We start from the raw sequence: 12680 nt of genomic DNA on the forward strand, positions 1-12680 counted from the left end.
CGTTCAGGGCTCCCCTCCGGGTGGGGCAGCCCAGGGAGGAGGACGGTGTGGACTCTGCCCCTGGCCGGTGTCTGGGCAGGGGGACGATACTGCTCTTGTGTGAGGACAGACGACAAGGGAGACAGGGCTGGGGCAGGGAGAGGTCAGAGGGGCTCCGTGGTGGAGCAGCCTGGGAAACCCACCGATCCCACAGGACACGAACCAGCTGACGGTGCGCCTCGCCCCTGACCGCCTCCTGTCCTTGAGCCTCACCCCTGCCCCCTGCCCCCTGCCCCCTGCCCCCTGCCCGGCCTCCTCCTCTACTTCCTCCGCCCAATCTTCTCCATCAGGTGGGCGTTGGCGGCCGCCTGGGCTTGCAGGTTCTTGGCCTTGGCGATCTGGAAGAGGATGTTCATGAGGTGGGTGGGGACATCGAGGGACAGGGTGAACTTGGTGTGCCGGTCGCTCTTGGCCTTGTCCTGGTACGGCTTCCCCCTGAGCTGGGCCTGGGGCAGGTACTTGTACCGGGGGCTCCAGGCCCCGCCCCTGCCCCCAGAGACAGAGGAAGTCCTTTTCTGCTTGTCCTCCCCCACCTCCTCCTCCTCCTTCTTCTCTCCGGAAGAGGAGACTTGGCCCGGCAGGTAGTGGGGGGAGCTCCTCTTGTCCCGCGGGGATGCGCCCTCCGGCTGGCTCTTCCTGGCCTCAGACAGGGCGGAGTTGAGGCGGCTGAGGACGGGGTCTGCCTTGGGGACCTTGTAGGGGAGGCCTGTCCGGGGGCCCCCGAGGAGCAGCAGCAGGGGCAGCAGGAGGCGGGTCTGCACCAGCATCTCTCCCTGCGGCAGAAAAGAGGGACGTGGGCAGGGGTTGGGGGCTCAGAGGACGTGGATTGGGGGTGGGGTGGTATAGTTCTCCCATGCGGTGCCCAGGCCAGCCGCCTTAACATCTTAACATTGCATTTGCTAGAAATGCAAATCACTCTTCCATCTTTTCCCAGAGCTAGTGAATTACAAACTCTGGGCCCTGGCTGGGCACGGTGGCTCACGCCTGTAATCCTGGCACTCTGGGAGGCCGAGGCGGGAGGATTGCTTGAGCTCAGGAGTTTGAAACCAACCTGAGCAAGAGTGAGATCCTGTCTCTAAGATAAATAGAAAAAAATTAGCCAAACAACAAAAAAGATAGAAAAAATGAGCCGGGCATGGTGGCACATGCCTGTAGTCCCAGCTACTTGGGAGGCTGAAGCAGGAAGATCACTTGAGCCCAGGAGTTGGAGGTTGCTGTGAGCTAGGCTGATGCCACGGCACTCACTCTAGCCCGGCAACAGAGTGAGACTGTCTCAAAAAACAAACAAACAAACAAACAAACAAAAACAAAAAACTCTGGGCCCCGCAACTGTGTTTTAGCATACCTTTCAGATGATTTTAATGATCACTAAAGTGTGAGAGGCATTACCTTCCTAGTATTTATGGGTTTTGCTTAATTCAGGTTTGCAGGCAGCCACTGGCCCTGTGAAGAGAATAACAAAGAATTAACCGTTTAGCAGCCTAACTTGGTTGGTTTTAATGACCAGACATTCACTTGTTCATTTATTTGCATGACAAAAATTTTTCATAATACTTATGAAATCTTATGAAAATACACATGGTCCTTTCTTTAAACCATCCAAAGGTGTGAACTAGCCTGATTTGGGTGTGTAGCATTGTGTAGTGAGAACAACACAGGCTTTGGAGTTAGACAGAAACAGACTGGAATTTCGTCTTCACCCTGACTTGCCTACTACGGGGCCTTGGGCAGATTACTTAACCTCCGTGAATTTCGATTTCCTCATCCGATAATGGGATGACAATAACTATAATGCCCTGTAAAGTTTAAGCGAAGGATTCCGTTAAAAATATCAGTGTGTGAAAGAGCCTGGTCTAATCAGACTCTCAGGAAAAGCTGGCCCACGTTTGTTCACACGTAAACGGTCTCCAGGTCTCCTTAGGAGAAGGTTCAGTGTGCACACACCTTTTGAGAACTACACACACGTACACGCACACACACACACACACACACGTGTGCACACACACTCCAGGTGGTGTGAGCCAGGGATTCAATCCTGCAGAATGGCACTCTTGTTGTTCCGAATCTTCTGTTGGTTGTGGGTTCTGACTACAGACCACCTTCCCCACCCCAGCCGGCACAAGACCTTCCTTCTCTAAATCTTGCGTTCGACAACAACCACCTCTTGCCTTTGACTTAGTCTCAGTCGGTGGTTCTCGAACTTAGAGTCGTTCAGAATCATGGGAATGGCTCAAACACAGACCACGGGCCCCCTCCCGAGAGTCCCCACGTCACTAGGTCTGGGGTGGGCTGAGAAGGTGCACGTCTAACGCGGTCCCCGGAGATGCCGGCGCTGTGGATCATGGACCACCCTCTCCGAACCACTGCTCTGCGTCTCCCGGGCCAGCTCTGTGCTCCTGGGATGGGTCAACTGTCCCCAGGGGGAAATAGAGTTTTCTTTTCCTTAAATCTTCCATCAACCATCACACCTTCAGCTTTATCAGTGCTGAGAATACAGTTGGTTGTTTTCTCCATGTAAAGCCGAATTCCTAAGCAGGTTTCTCCTCTTATGTCAACGTGGACTCTTTTGCCATACCCCCTAGTGACACGACACGAAAGTCTGGGATTTCCCCTTCTGCCTGCCATGCAAATAACCGAGCACCCTCTCGTTAGGTTTAAGGGGCAAAGCTCCACACCCCTATTTGTCTCGTTGGATAGCTTGAATCCCAACCGCTGCCTTGGCTTCTTGTTACAGTAGCACTTTTCTAGGGTGCTTTAAAGAGATACTGTTGCTGCTGAGAGCTTGACAGAGCCCAGCACTCAAAGGTGAGGCCAGGAGGGCTCTGGGCCAGCCTGGATTCAGCACCTGCCAGGGAGAGAGGGGACGGGGTGGCTCAACGAAGCCAGCTTTGCCCAGTGCCGAGCTATTCCCCGGGGCGGGGGTGGGGTGGGGTGGGACATTTGTCTGCAAATACGGACAAAAAGTTGAACTAAAAAGCAAAAGAATGAACCATTTAAAAACAATCTTTTAAATGCTAAAAGAAGGTTTTTGTTTTTTTTTTTTTATGGCTAGGTGGCTCTATTTGGGGAGGAAATTGCAAACAGGATTTCTCAGAAAACTTGAAGATGAAAGTGTAGACAGCAAGCAGCAAACATCCCTCTCCCTTCACAAGCGGCGCTTACTCTGTGCAGATCTCTGCCCCCCACCCCAGGTCCCCGGGTAGCAAGGCGGGAGGACTCTGGGCTTTGAAGCAGGGGACCTGGGCTGGAGACCCCCCATGCCTCTCACCTGCCTTGGGTGTCACTTAACCTCTCTGATTCAGCAGCTGCATCCTGCAAAGGAGACGCTACCTGCCCGGGGTGTCTGGGAGAGTGGAAGGGGAGGACGCAGCGAAGGACTCTGGCGAAGGGCGAACGACCAACGCCAGCATCCTCGCTGCTCTGCAGGTGCCGTGGGCAGCGTCCTGCACTTTCTCTTTCCCCCACGTCCCGCCCTGTCCCCAGTCTGGGGACTGTCACCGGGTCTCCCTTTCCTGCTCACAGCTGAACTCCCGTTCAGAGAAAAGAGATTTGTGCCAGCAGATTTGATTCTGCCTCTGATCTGCTACTTTTTGCAAAGCCGGTCTCTCTATGCCAGCAAGGGGGGGGAGAGAACTCAGATAACTCAGCCTCCTGGGAAGCTCCCCCCACCCCCCAGGGTCTGTTTGGGGCTCGTGCCTCCTGACTGAACACACAGAGTGCAGCGGGGTTCAGCACTCGCCCCGGGGGGCTGGCAGCACTCACCTCTCACACCTGTCTGGATCCCAGCACCTCCTCCCAATTCAGGGCAAACGCACACGCCCCCGTCAGTCAGTCAGTGGGGACCTCAGGCTTACCCGAGAGTGGACTTCGCTCGCTCGGCCGGCCGTGGAAACGCGGTGCCGCTCCTCGGTGGGCTGCGAGCCTCCCTCTCTATGGAAACGGCTCGACTCCCGTGCATACATATAAAAGCGACAGATCGCAGGGTGGGTCGTAATTCCAGACGCAGTGTCTACACGGGGATGAGATTTCATTTAAAAGACAACCAGAACCAGCCGTCCACGTCACCACATGACAGGTGCCCGTGGCCTCCCGCCCTCCTCCCTCCCGCTCCCCCCACCCCCGTGCCCTCCCGCTCCCCGCTGATGTTAGAATTTATCTGAAAAAAACCTAAGGACCCAGCATAGCTATAATAAAACACTCTCTTGAAGGAGAACAAACTTGAAGAACGTGCACTACCCAAGTTTCAGACGTATTATAAAGCTATAGTTCCGGGTGTCACCAATCAACATATGGACCAGTGGCACAGTATAAAGAGCTTGGAAATAGATCCGTACGTACACAGTCGATTACTTTTTACAGACGCACAAAGTTGCTTCAATGGGAAGAGGACATCTTTCAACAAATGGTGCTGGGACAAGTGAATATCCGTATACAACAAAATTACTCAAAACCATACACTACTCCACATAAAAACCATACACTACTCCACATAAAAACCACATGCTACTCCACAAACCATACACTCACTACTCCACATATAAAATATATACTATTCCATATATAAACCATACACTACTCCATATATAAACCATACATCACTCCACATATAAACCATACACTACTCCACATATAAACCATATGCCACTCCACATATAAACCATGCACTACTCCACATAAAAACCATATACTATTCCACATAAAAACCACATGCCACTCCACATATAAACCATACACTACTCCACATAAAAACCATATACTATTCCATATATAAACCATACACTACTCCACATAAAAACCATATACTATTCCATATATAAACCATGCACTACTCCACATAAAAACCATATACTATTCCACATAAAAACCACATGCCACTCCACATATAAACCATACACTACTCCACATAAAAACCATATACTATTCCATATATAAACCATACACTACTCTACATAAAAACCATATACTATTCCATATATAAACCATACACTCTCCACATATAAACCATACACTACTCCACATAAAAACCATATACTATTCCATATATAAACCATACACTACTCTACATAAAAACCATATACTATTCCATATATAAACCATACACTACTCCACATAAAAACCATATACTATTCCATATATAAACCATACACTCTCCACATATAAACCATACACTACTCCACATAAAACCATATACTATTCCATATATAAACCATACACTACTCTACATAAAAACCATATACTATTCCATATATAAACCATACACTACTCTACATAAAAACCATATACTATTCCATATATAAACCATACACTCTCCACATATAAACCATACACTACTCCACATAAAAACCATATACTATTCCATATATAAACCATACACTACTCTACATAAAAACCATATACTATTCCATATATAAACCATACACTACTCCACATAAAAACCATATACTATTCCATATATAAACCATACACTACTCTACATAAAAACCATATACTATTCCATATATAAACCATACACTACTCCACATAAAAACCATATACTATTCCATATATAAACCATACACTCTCCACATATAAACCATACACTACTCCACATAAAACCATATACTATTCCATATATAAACCATACACTACTCTACATAAAAACCATATACTATTCCATATATAAACCATACACTCTCCACATATAAACCATACACTACTCCACATAAAAACCATATACTATTCCATATATAAACCATACACTACTCTACATAAAAACCATATACTATTCCATATATAAACCATACACTCTCCACATATAAACCATACACTACTCCACATAAAAACCATATACTATTCCATATATAAACCATACACTACACCACATAAAAACCATATACTATTCCATATATAAACCATACACTCTCCATATATAAACCATACACTACTCCACATATGAAAATCAACTCAAAATTAATCATAGAACTAAATGTAAAGCTTAAAAGTATAAAATGTCTAGAAGAAAACACAAGAAAAAATTCTTTGTGACTTTGGGTTATGCAAAAGTTTCTAAAATGCACCACGACAAGCATGATCCATTAAAAAAAACTGATACATTTTACCTTTCTAAAATTCAAATCTGCTTTTCAAAGTTCACTAATAAAAAAAAAATAGAAAGACAAGACAGACTAGGAGAAAGCACTTACAAGTCACACAACTAAGAAAGGAACTGCTTCCAGTATTTATAAAAGGAACCCTTCTAAACCTTAAGAAGATTTGTAACACTACAGGAAAATGCTACCCTTCTCACCAAATTTAGTTTCTGTTTTTGAGACTATAATTATTTTCCACAAAAATGTTATCGATGTTATTGATGCCCGCCCTAGCAATTCGCTTCATTGATAAAAAACCAAAAACCCCAAGAAACAAATGAACAAAAAAACCACCGCACCCCGTGCTCTTTTGCTGGGCTGTGCCCGTCACCAGGGGCCGTGCAGGGCAGGCTGGGTGTCCCCTCTTGCCTCCCAAATGCTCTGGAAATTCCTCTGGTTGAAGAAGAGGTAAGCGGACTTCTGAGATTATCAAACCCCTTTAGTGCCCATGAGTTATTTTGGGGACATATGGAAAGCCATACACTACTCCACATATAAACCCTACACTACTCCACATATAAACCACATGCTACTCCACAAACCATACACTCACTACTCCATATATGAAATATACACTATTCCATATATAAACCATACACTACTCCACATATAAAATGGGTGGGGAAGGTCCCCCACATAGAATGGGGTGGAGAAGGTCTCCAAGACCCCCCACCCCACTCTAAGCCTCTTTGCAGAGACAGGAAATGGGACCTCTCACGTTCCCCCTGGCGCTGTCTGGGCTGGAGTCTCTTGAGACTGGAGCCCACACGAGACTAGATTTGTGCCTTAATCCAAACTCATCCATTCATTCGTTCACCTATCCTAGCCTTTAAGAGATTTTTTTTTTTTTTCCATTTCAGGTAATTGGGCAGCAATGGAATCCATGCGGGTCGAGGGGTAGACAGCTGGAAACCTGAGTTTGACCCCCTGCCTGCATTTATGGGTTCCGGGGTGCCAGCGAGGCCGTCTTGTTAAGACACCAAACATCGGCCCCCAGAGCAGGGTTTCCCAGCCTCAGTTCTGCTGACGTTGGAGCCAGGCAGCCCCTTGTTCTGGGGGGGCTGTTTCCCAAGTATCGTAGGATATTTAACTGTACCCCTGGCCTCTGCCCATTAAATGCCTATCTGCCACACACCCTCCCTGCATTCATTTGTGACAACCAAACATGTCCCCAGGCATGTCCCCTCGGGACGGAATCGCTCACGGCTGAGAATCACTGCCTAATTGTGCGGGGTTTGGGGACAGAGGACAAACCTGGGCTTCTCTTCTTACAGATGGGTCCTGTTTCCTCTGAACGGTCTAGAAGCCCTCCTCCCGGAGGAGCCAGACCTCGAGTCTTTTGGTGGCTGTCCTCGGAGCCCGAGTCCCCTGGCCACACAGAGCGGGCTCGTCCGTTCCCACTGGCCCATGCTACAGGCTACTTACTGGCCCCGTAGCCTGGACGGGCCCACACGGGACGCCCCACAGACCGGGGCAGCTGTGCAGGTGCAGTCCTAGAAGCAGCAGCACCAGGTTTGCTTTACGACTTGGAAACTGCTTCCGCCTGCATCTGGAGTGGGATTGGAGAGAGTCTCGGGCAGAGGCGAGGGGAGGATTCGTGGGCAAAACCCTGGGGGTGTCATTTCCAGCAGGCGGTGATTCCCCCCCTTGCCCATTGCTGAGGTGTAAACGCAGCGAGCTGCTGAGCTTGCACTGCGCCCTGGCCTCGGGGAGCCGTTGGTGTCTCTCATGCATCCGGCATTCGAAAGTTGTTGAGGGCTTAAAGGCCCTGCAGAGGGCCAGGGTGAGGAGGAAAAGCGGATCTGGTTGATAGATGAATAAAAATGGCTTGTATTTATAAAGCTCATTTGTCCCAAGTGCTCAAAGCACTTACACATAACAACATAATTATTTTCTCAACATCTTAGCTTGGCAGTAAAAGAAAAAAAAAACAGGGAGAAGAAGTTGGAGAATTGTAAGAAAGCCAGATTTGTAGGAAAGAGGATTTACTTTGGAGACAGGAGACTCAGTTTCCATCTCTGCCTCGGTTGCTAGGTTGGCTGTTTGGTTCGGTCACTCAAATTCTCTGGTTCTCTGTTTCCAGTTTTATAAAATGTAGAATGGTGTATACTTTCCTATTATTTATTTATTTTTTTTGAGTCTTGCTCTGTGTCCCGGGCTAGAGTGCTGTGGTGTCAGCCTAGCTCACAGGAACCTCAAACTCCTGGGCTTAAGTGATCCTCCTGCCTCAGCCTCCCCGGTAGCTAGGACTACAGGCATGCACCACCACACCTGGCTAATTTTTCTATTCTTAGTAGAGACGGGGTCTCACTCTTGCTCAGGCTGGTCTCTAACTCCTGAGCTCAAGTGATCCTCCCGCCCCAGCCTCCCGGAGTGCTGGGATCACAGGCGTGAGCCCCCCGCGCCCGGCCTACTTTCCTGTTTTCCTGACAAGGTTGATGTCAAGATAGTATTGTAAGAACTTGATGCAATTTTACACGGACACAGAGTACTATGGTCATCTTTATTCTTCAGTTCTCTCTTATTTCCCCTGATGTTTGGTTTGCTTGACTTCTCACTTTTAGCAGGGGTGGGGATGATTTCGTTTTTTTGTGAGCTTTTCTAGAATCATAGAATATTTAGCCTGAAAGGCACCTCATGATACAGTTCAATCTCTTCTTTTTTTCAGAAGAGGAAACAGGCACAGATGTGTTATTAATAAATCACTTAGGGCTGCACGCAGTTTCTCGTGGAAGCTCAATTCTCCAACTCTAACATTCCCAGGGGCTTGTCTTTTGCCGGTGACTCTGCATTTCTGACCACGAGGGGAAAAAAAACAACTCTGCTTGGAGAGTGAGTGGTTATTTTAGACATGGAGCCTGTAATTGAAGATAAGATTATTGCAATGAAATAAAAATGAGAGATTATTAGATATTTATTCAGAAAGACAAGTGTAGGGAGTCCGATGACATTGAGATTACATTTTGTCTCTTGCAGTCGAGGCCGGGTGAAGGTTTTGTGTCGGTCAGTGAAGGTCCAGGGCTAGGTTGGGAGGCAGCCGCACCACTGGCAGTTTGCTTTTGATGGTGTAAAATCGTGCAAAGTTGATTTCCGTTGTAAAGGGGAAGGAGCAATTTAAAGTAAAAGGAGTACGCTTGTGTGAGTGTGTGTGTGTGTGTGTGTGTGTGTGCTCGCTCTAAGGGTAGGGGAGAGTAAGCAATGAATAAATCTGTACTTTGGCGAGTAATCGTTGGGAAGGTAGGGATGGAAGCCACTGTGAGTCGGACATACAGGCTCCTGGGATGCCAGAGCCCAGGCAGAACGGTTGGCCCTCAGGGACTGACGCCGTGTCCACGACTGATGTTTCCCTTCACAGCCCTTTGCTAGTCCTTCCACCTAACAATGCTCCAGTCTCAGAGCTCCAAGGCAAAAGCAGAATGCCAGTAGGATGAAAGGAAGATGTCTTAATAACGTTTTTTTTTTTTGTTTTTTTTTGTTTTTTTTTGAGACAGAGTCTCGCTTACTTGCCCAGGCTAGAGTGAGTGCCGTGGCGTCAGCCTAGCTCACAGCAACCTCAGACTCCTGGGCTCAAGCAATCCTCCTGCCTCAGCCTCCCGAGTAGCTGGGACTACAGGCACGAGCCACCATGCCCGGCTGATTTTTTATATTATATATATTAGTTGGCCAATTAATTTCTTTCTATTTTTATGGTAGAGACGGGGTCTCGCTCAGGCTGGTTTTGAACTCCTGACCTTGAGCAATCCGCCCGCCTCGGCCTCCCAGAGTGCTAGGATTACAGGCGTGAGCCACCGCGCCCGGCCTTAATAACGTTTTATAAAAAAATTCTACTATGGCGGAAACCTTCAATAAATTCAGTCATCCCTTCAAAACATGTTTATCGATATCTACGACGTGTGAGAAACACAGGTGCTAAATACTATAGTACTTAGTGCTGAGTACTCCAGGGTCTGGCTACTCAAAGTGTGGCCCATGACTGGCCTCATAGGCCTTGCTGGGGACTACCATGTTTCCCCGAAAATAAGCCCTAGCAGGATTTCTAAGCGTTTGCGCAATAGAAGCCCTACCCGGAAAATAAGACCTAGTGACGGGTGTGGCTGCGCAGCGCGTCTGCACAACCCGTGCGTGTCGTCGTGGAGCGGGAAAGAAGACGAGCAGCCCTTCTCCTCTGCCCCATCGTGACAGCTGCTGTCCCAGAGGTGACCGGAAAGGTGCGGGCAGCCCCACCAACAAGGTCGGCTCCCCTGTCGGGTCCCGGCCACCCTGTGCGTGCTGCAAGCTGAGGCTTTCAGGGGAAAATAACACATCTCCTGAAAATAAGCCCTAGGGTGTCTTGTTGAGGAAAAATAAATATAAGACCCTGTCTTGTTTTCGGGGAAACACGGTAGTTAGACGCTCCCACCTGAGACTGACTGAACCAGAATCTGCATTTTACCACGTAGCCCAGGTGAGAAGTGCAGCCACAGGGAGCAGCCACGGAGGGCTTTCTCGCAAGAATATTCCGAAGACTACTTTGAGAAACCGCACCGTCGGGTGGGAAGGGAGCCCTCGAGAGTAGAGGTGATCGGCTTTCTTATTCGTCGAGGAACACAGCTTGATTGTGCCTCAGTAAAAAACTGGTGGAAACTATGTCACTTGGGCCCCTTCGGGTCGGTAGCTTTGGGAGGGACATCCGAGTTACCACGGTGGCAGGGTGGGAGCAGAGGAAGGAACAAGCGCTGTCCAGTGGTCCACGTAAGACGTCCCGAGGGATGGCCCTGGCGTGGCTCTAGGGGTTATTCAGACAAGGACAGGAGCGACTGGGGAAACTTGGTCTACACGGCATAGGTATTTTATATTCTGCCTTTTATTCCTCTTCCCATTGAAATGTGTTTTCAAGCATTTAAAGAGCCGACCTCTCTTGGTGCCCATCTGAGACTTATTTTCCCACTTGGTGTCACGGGACAGCCACACCACCGTGCTCACTTCATACTCTGCGTCGGGTGGACGGCTCCCCGGGGCTGCGGGGCCCCAGGTTCTCCACGGGAAGGAGGGCCGAAGCTCATTTGGGAGAGCAGCAGGTGCGTGGGCAGGTCCCGGGGTGCGCGGAAAAGGCCCACAGACATCCTGTCCGTGTGAGACGTCAAGAGAGAGCCGGGCTGAACCCGAGCTGAGCTGCAAATGAGAACATCGCTCCTGCCTGGCGTCTCTCCCTCAGCAGCTCGGGGGTGAAAATGAGATTTCCCCAAACAATCGCTCATCGTTTATTTCCGGCGCGAGCATCCTTCTGTCCCAGGCTTGTTGCAAACGTCCAGACTTTGTTACTCAAGAGACGGCTCTGCTCTCCCAGGAGGGAACGCCATTCCCCTTTGTGAAACAAGGGAGTTGCCCAAAGGACTCTTTCTCTCTTTTTTTTTTTTTTTTTGAGCAGAGTCTCACTCTGTTGCCCAGGCTAGAGTGAGTGCCGTGGCGTCAGCCTAGCTCACAGCAACCTCAGACTCCTGGGCTCAAGTGATCCTCCTGCCTCAGCCTCCCGAGTAGCTGGGACTACAGGCATGCGCCACCATGCCCGGCTAATTTTTTCTATATATATTAGTTGGCCAATTAATTTCTTTCTATTTATAGTAGAGATGGGGTCTCGCTCTTGCTCAGGCTGGTTTCGAACTCCTGACCTCGAGTAATCCGCCCGCCTCGGCCTCCCAGAGAGCTAGGATTGCAGGCGTGAGCCAACGCGCCTGGCCTCAAAGGACTCTTTTTTTTTTTCTTTTTAGCAGTTTTTAATGAAGGTTGCACATAAGATTATTTTATCCTTGCATCTTCTCAAGTGTTTCTTCCTTGTACTCGCCCTTTTCCTTTCCTACTTGTTGAGATTTCGCTTTCCGCTCAAGGATCTTTTTTCAGTCGTTGTCCAGTGTAAGCCTAGTGATAACCACCTTGCTGGGGGGAATGCCCACGTGGACAGTCGTGCCGTTGGCCTTTTCCCGCTGCACCGTTCAGTGTAGATGACATATTTCTTCCTGCAAACCTGGACTACTTTGCCGATTTGCTGACCCTTAGTGTCCCCGAACCACCTGAACTTCATCATCCTTTCGGATGGGCATGGATTGAACATTGTATTTCTGTCTCAGCTCTCTGGAAAGAGGGGAAGACATAATCTTCCTGCGAACATGGGAAGGTGCATTGAAATGCCTTTTCCAGTTCTTGCTTCGGTCCGAAGTCACAAAGGGATTGAACTTCATTTTGGCCGTTGCCACTCCGGTGATAGCAGCAAAAGGGAAGACAAAGGACTCTTTATATGCTTTTTTACAAAGCAATTTTTTATTTTTAAAATTTCTTTTTTCTTTCTTTTTTTTTTGAGACAGAGTCTCACTCTGTTGCCCGGGCTAGAGTGAGTGCCGTGGCGTCGGCCTAGCTCACAGCAACCTCAATCTCCTGGGTTCAAGCGATCCTTCTGCCTCAGCCTCCCGAGTAGCTGGGACTACAGGCATGCGCCACCATGCCCGGCTAATTTTTTCTATGTATTTTTAGTTGTCCAGC

General features: G+C 48.6%; 1 protein-coding gene and 1 pseudogene across 1 annotated transcript; both read right to left on the bottom strand.

The window, feature by feature from the left end:
• Nucleotides 1–299: 299 nt before the first annotated feature.
• UCN3 (urocortin 3) lies at nucleotides 300–11269 on the bottom strand. Its single transcript, XM_075997591.1, has 3 exons — nucleotides 11130–11269; nucleotides 7593–7716; nucleotides 300–812 (listed from the first exon to the last, which is right to left on the bottom strand). The coding sequence occupies exons 1-3, from the start codon at nucleotides 11267–11269 to the stop codon at nucleotides 300–302; spliced, it is 777 nt and encodes a 258-aa protein (XP_075853706.1).
• A 626-nt stretch (nucleotides 11270–11895) lies between these two features.
• LOC105858217 (large ribosomal subunit protein uL24 pseudogene) lies at nucleotides 11896–12397 on the bottom strand (annotated as a pseudogene).
• Between the last annotated feature and the right edge of the window lie 283 nt (nucleotides 12398–12680).

Source organism: Microcebus murinus, chromosome 25 (genome assembly GCF_040939455.1).
Source record: "Microcebus murinus isolate Inina chromosome 25, M.murinus_Inina_mat1.0, whole genome shotgun sequence".
Classification (NCBI taxonomy): domain Eukaryota; kingdom Metazoa; phylum Chordata; class Mammalia; order Primates; family Cheirogaleidae; genus Microcebus; species Microcebus murinus.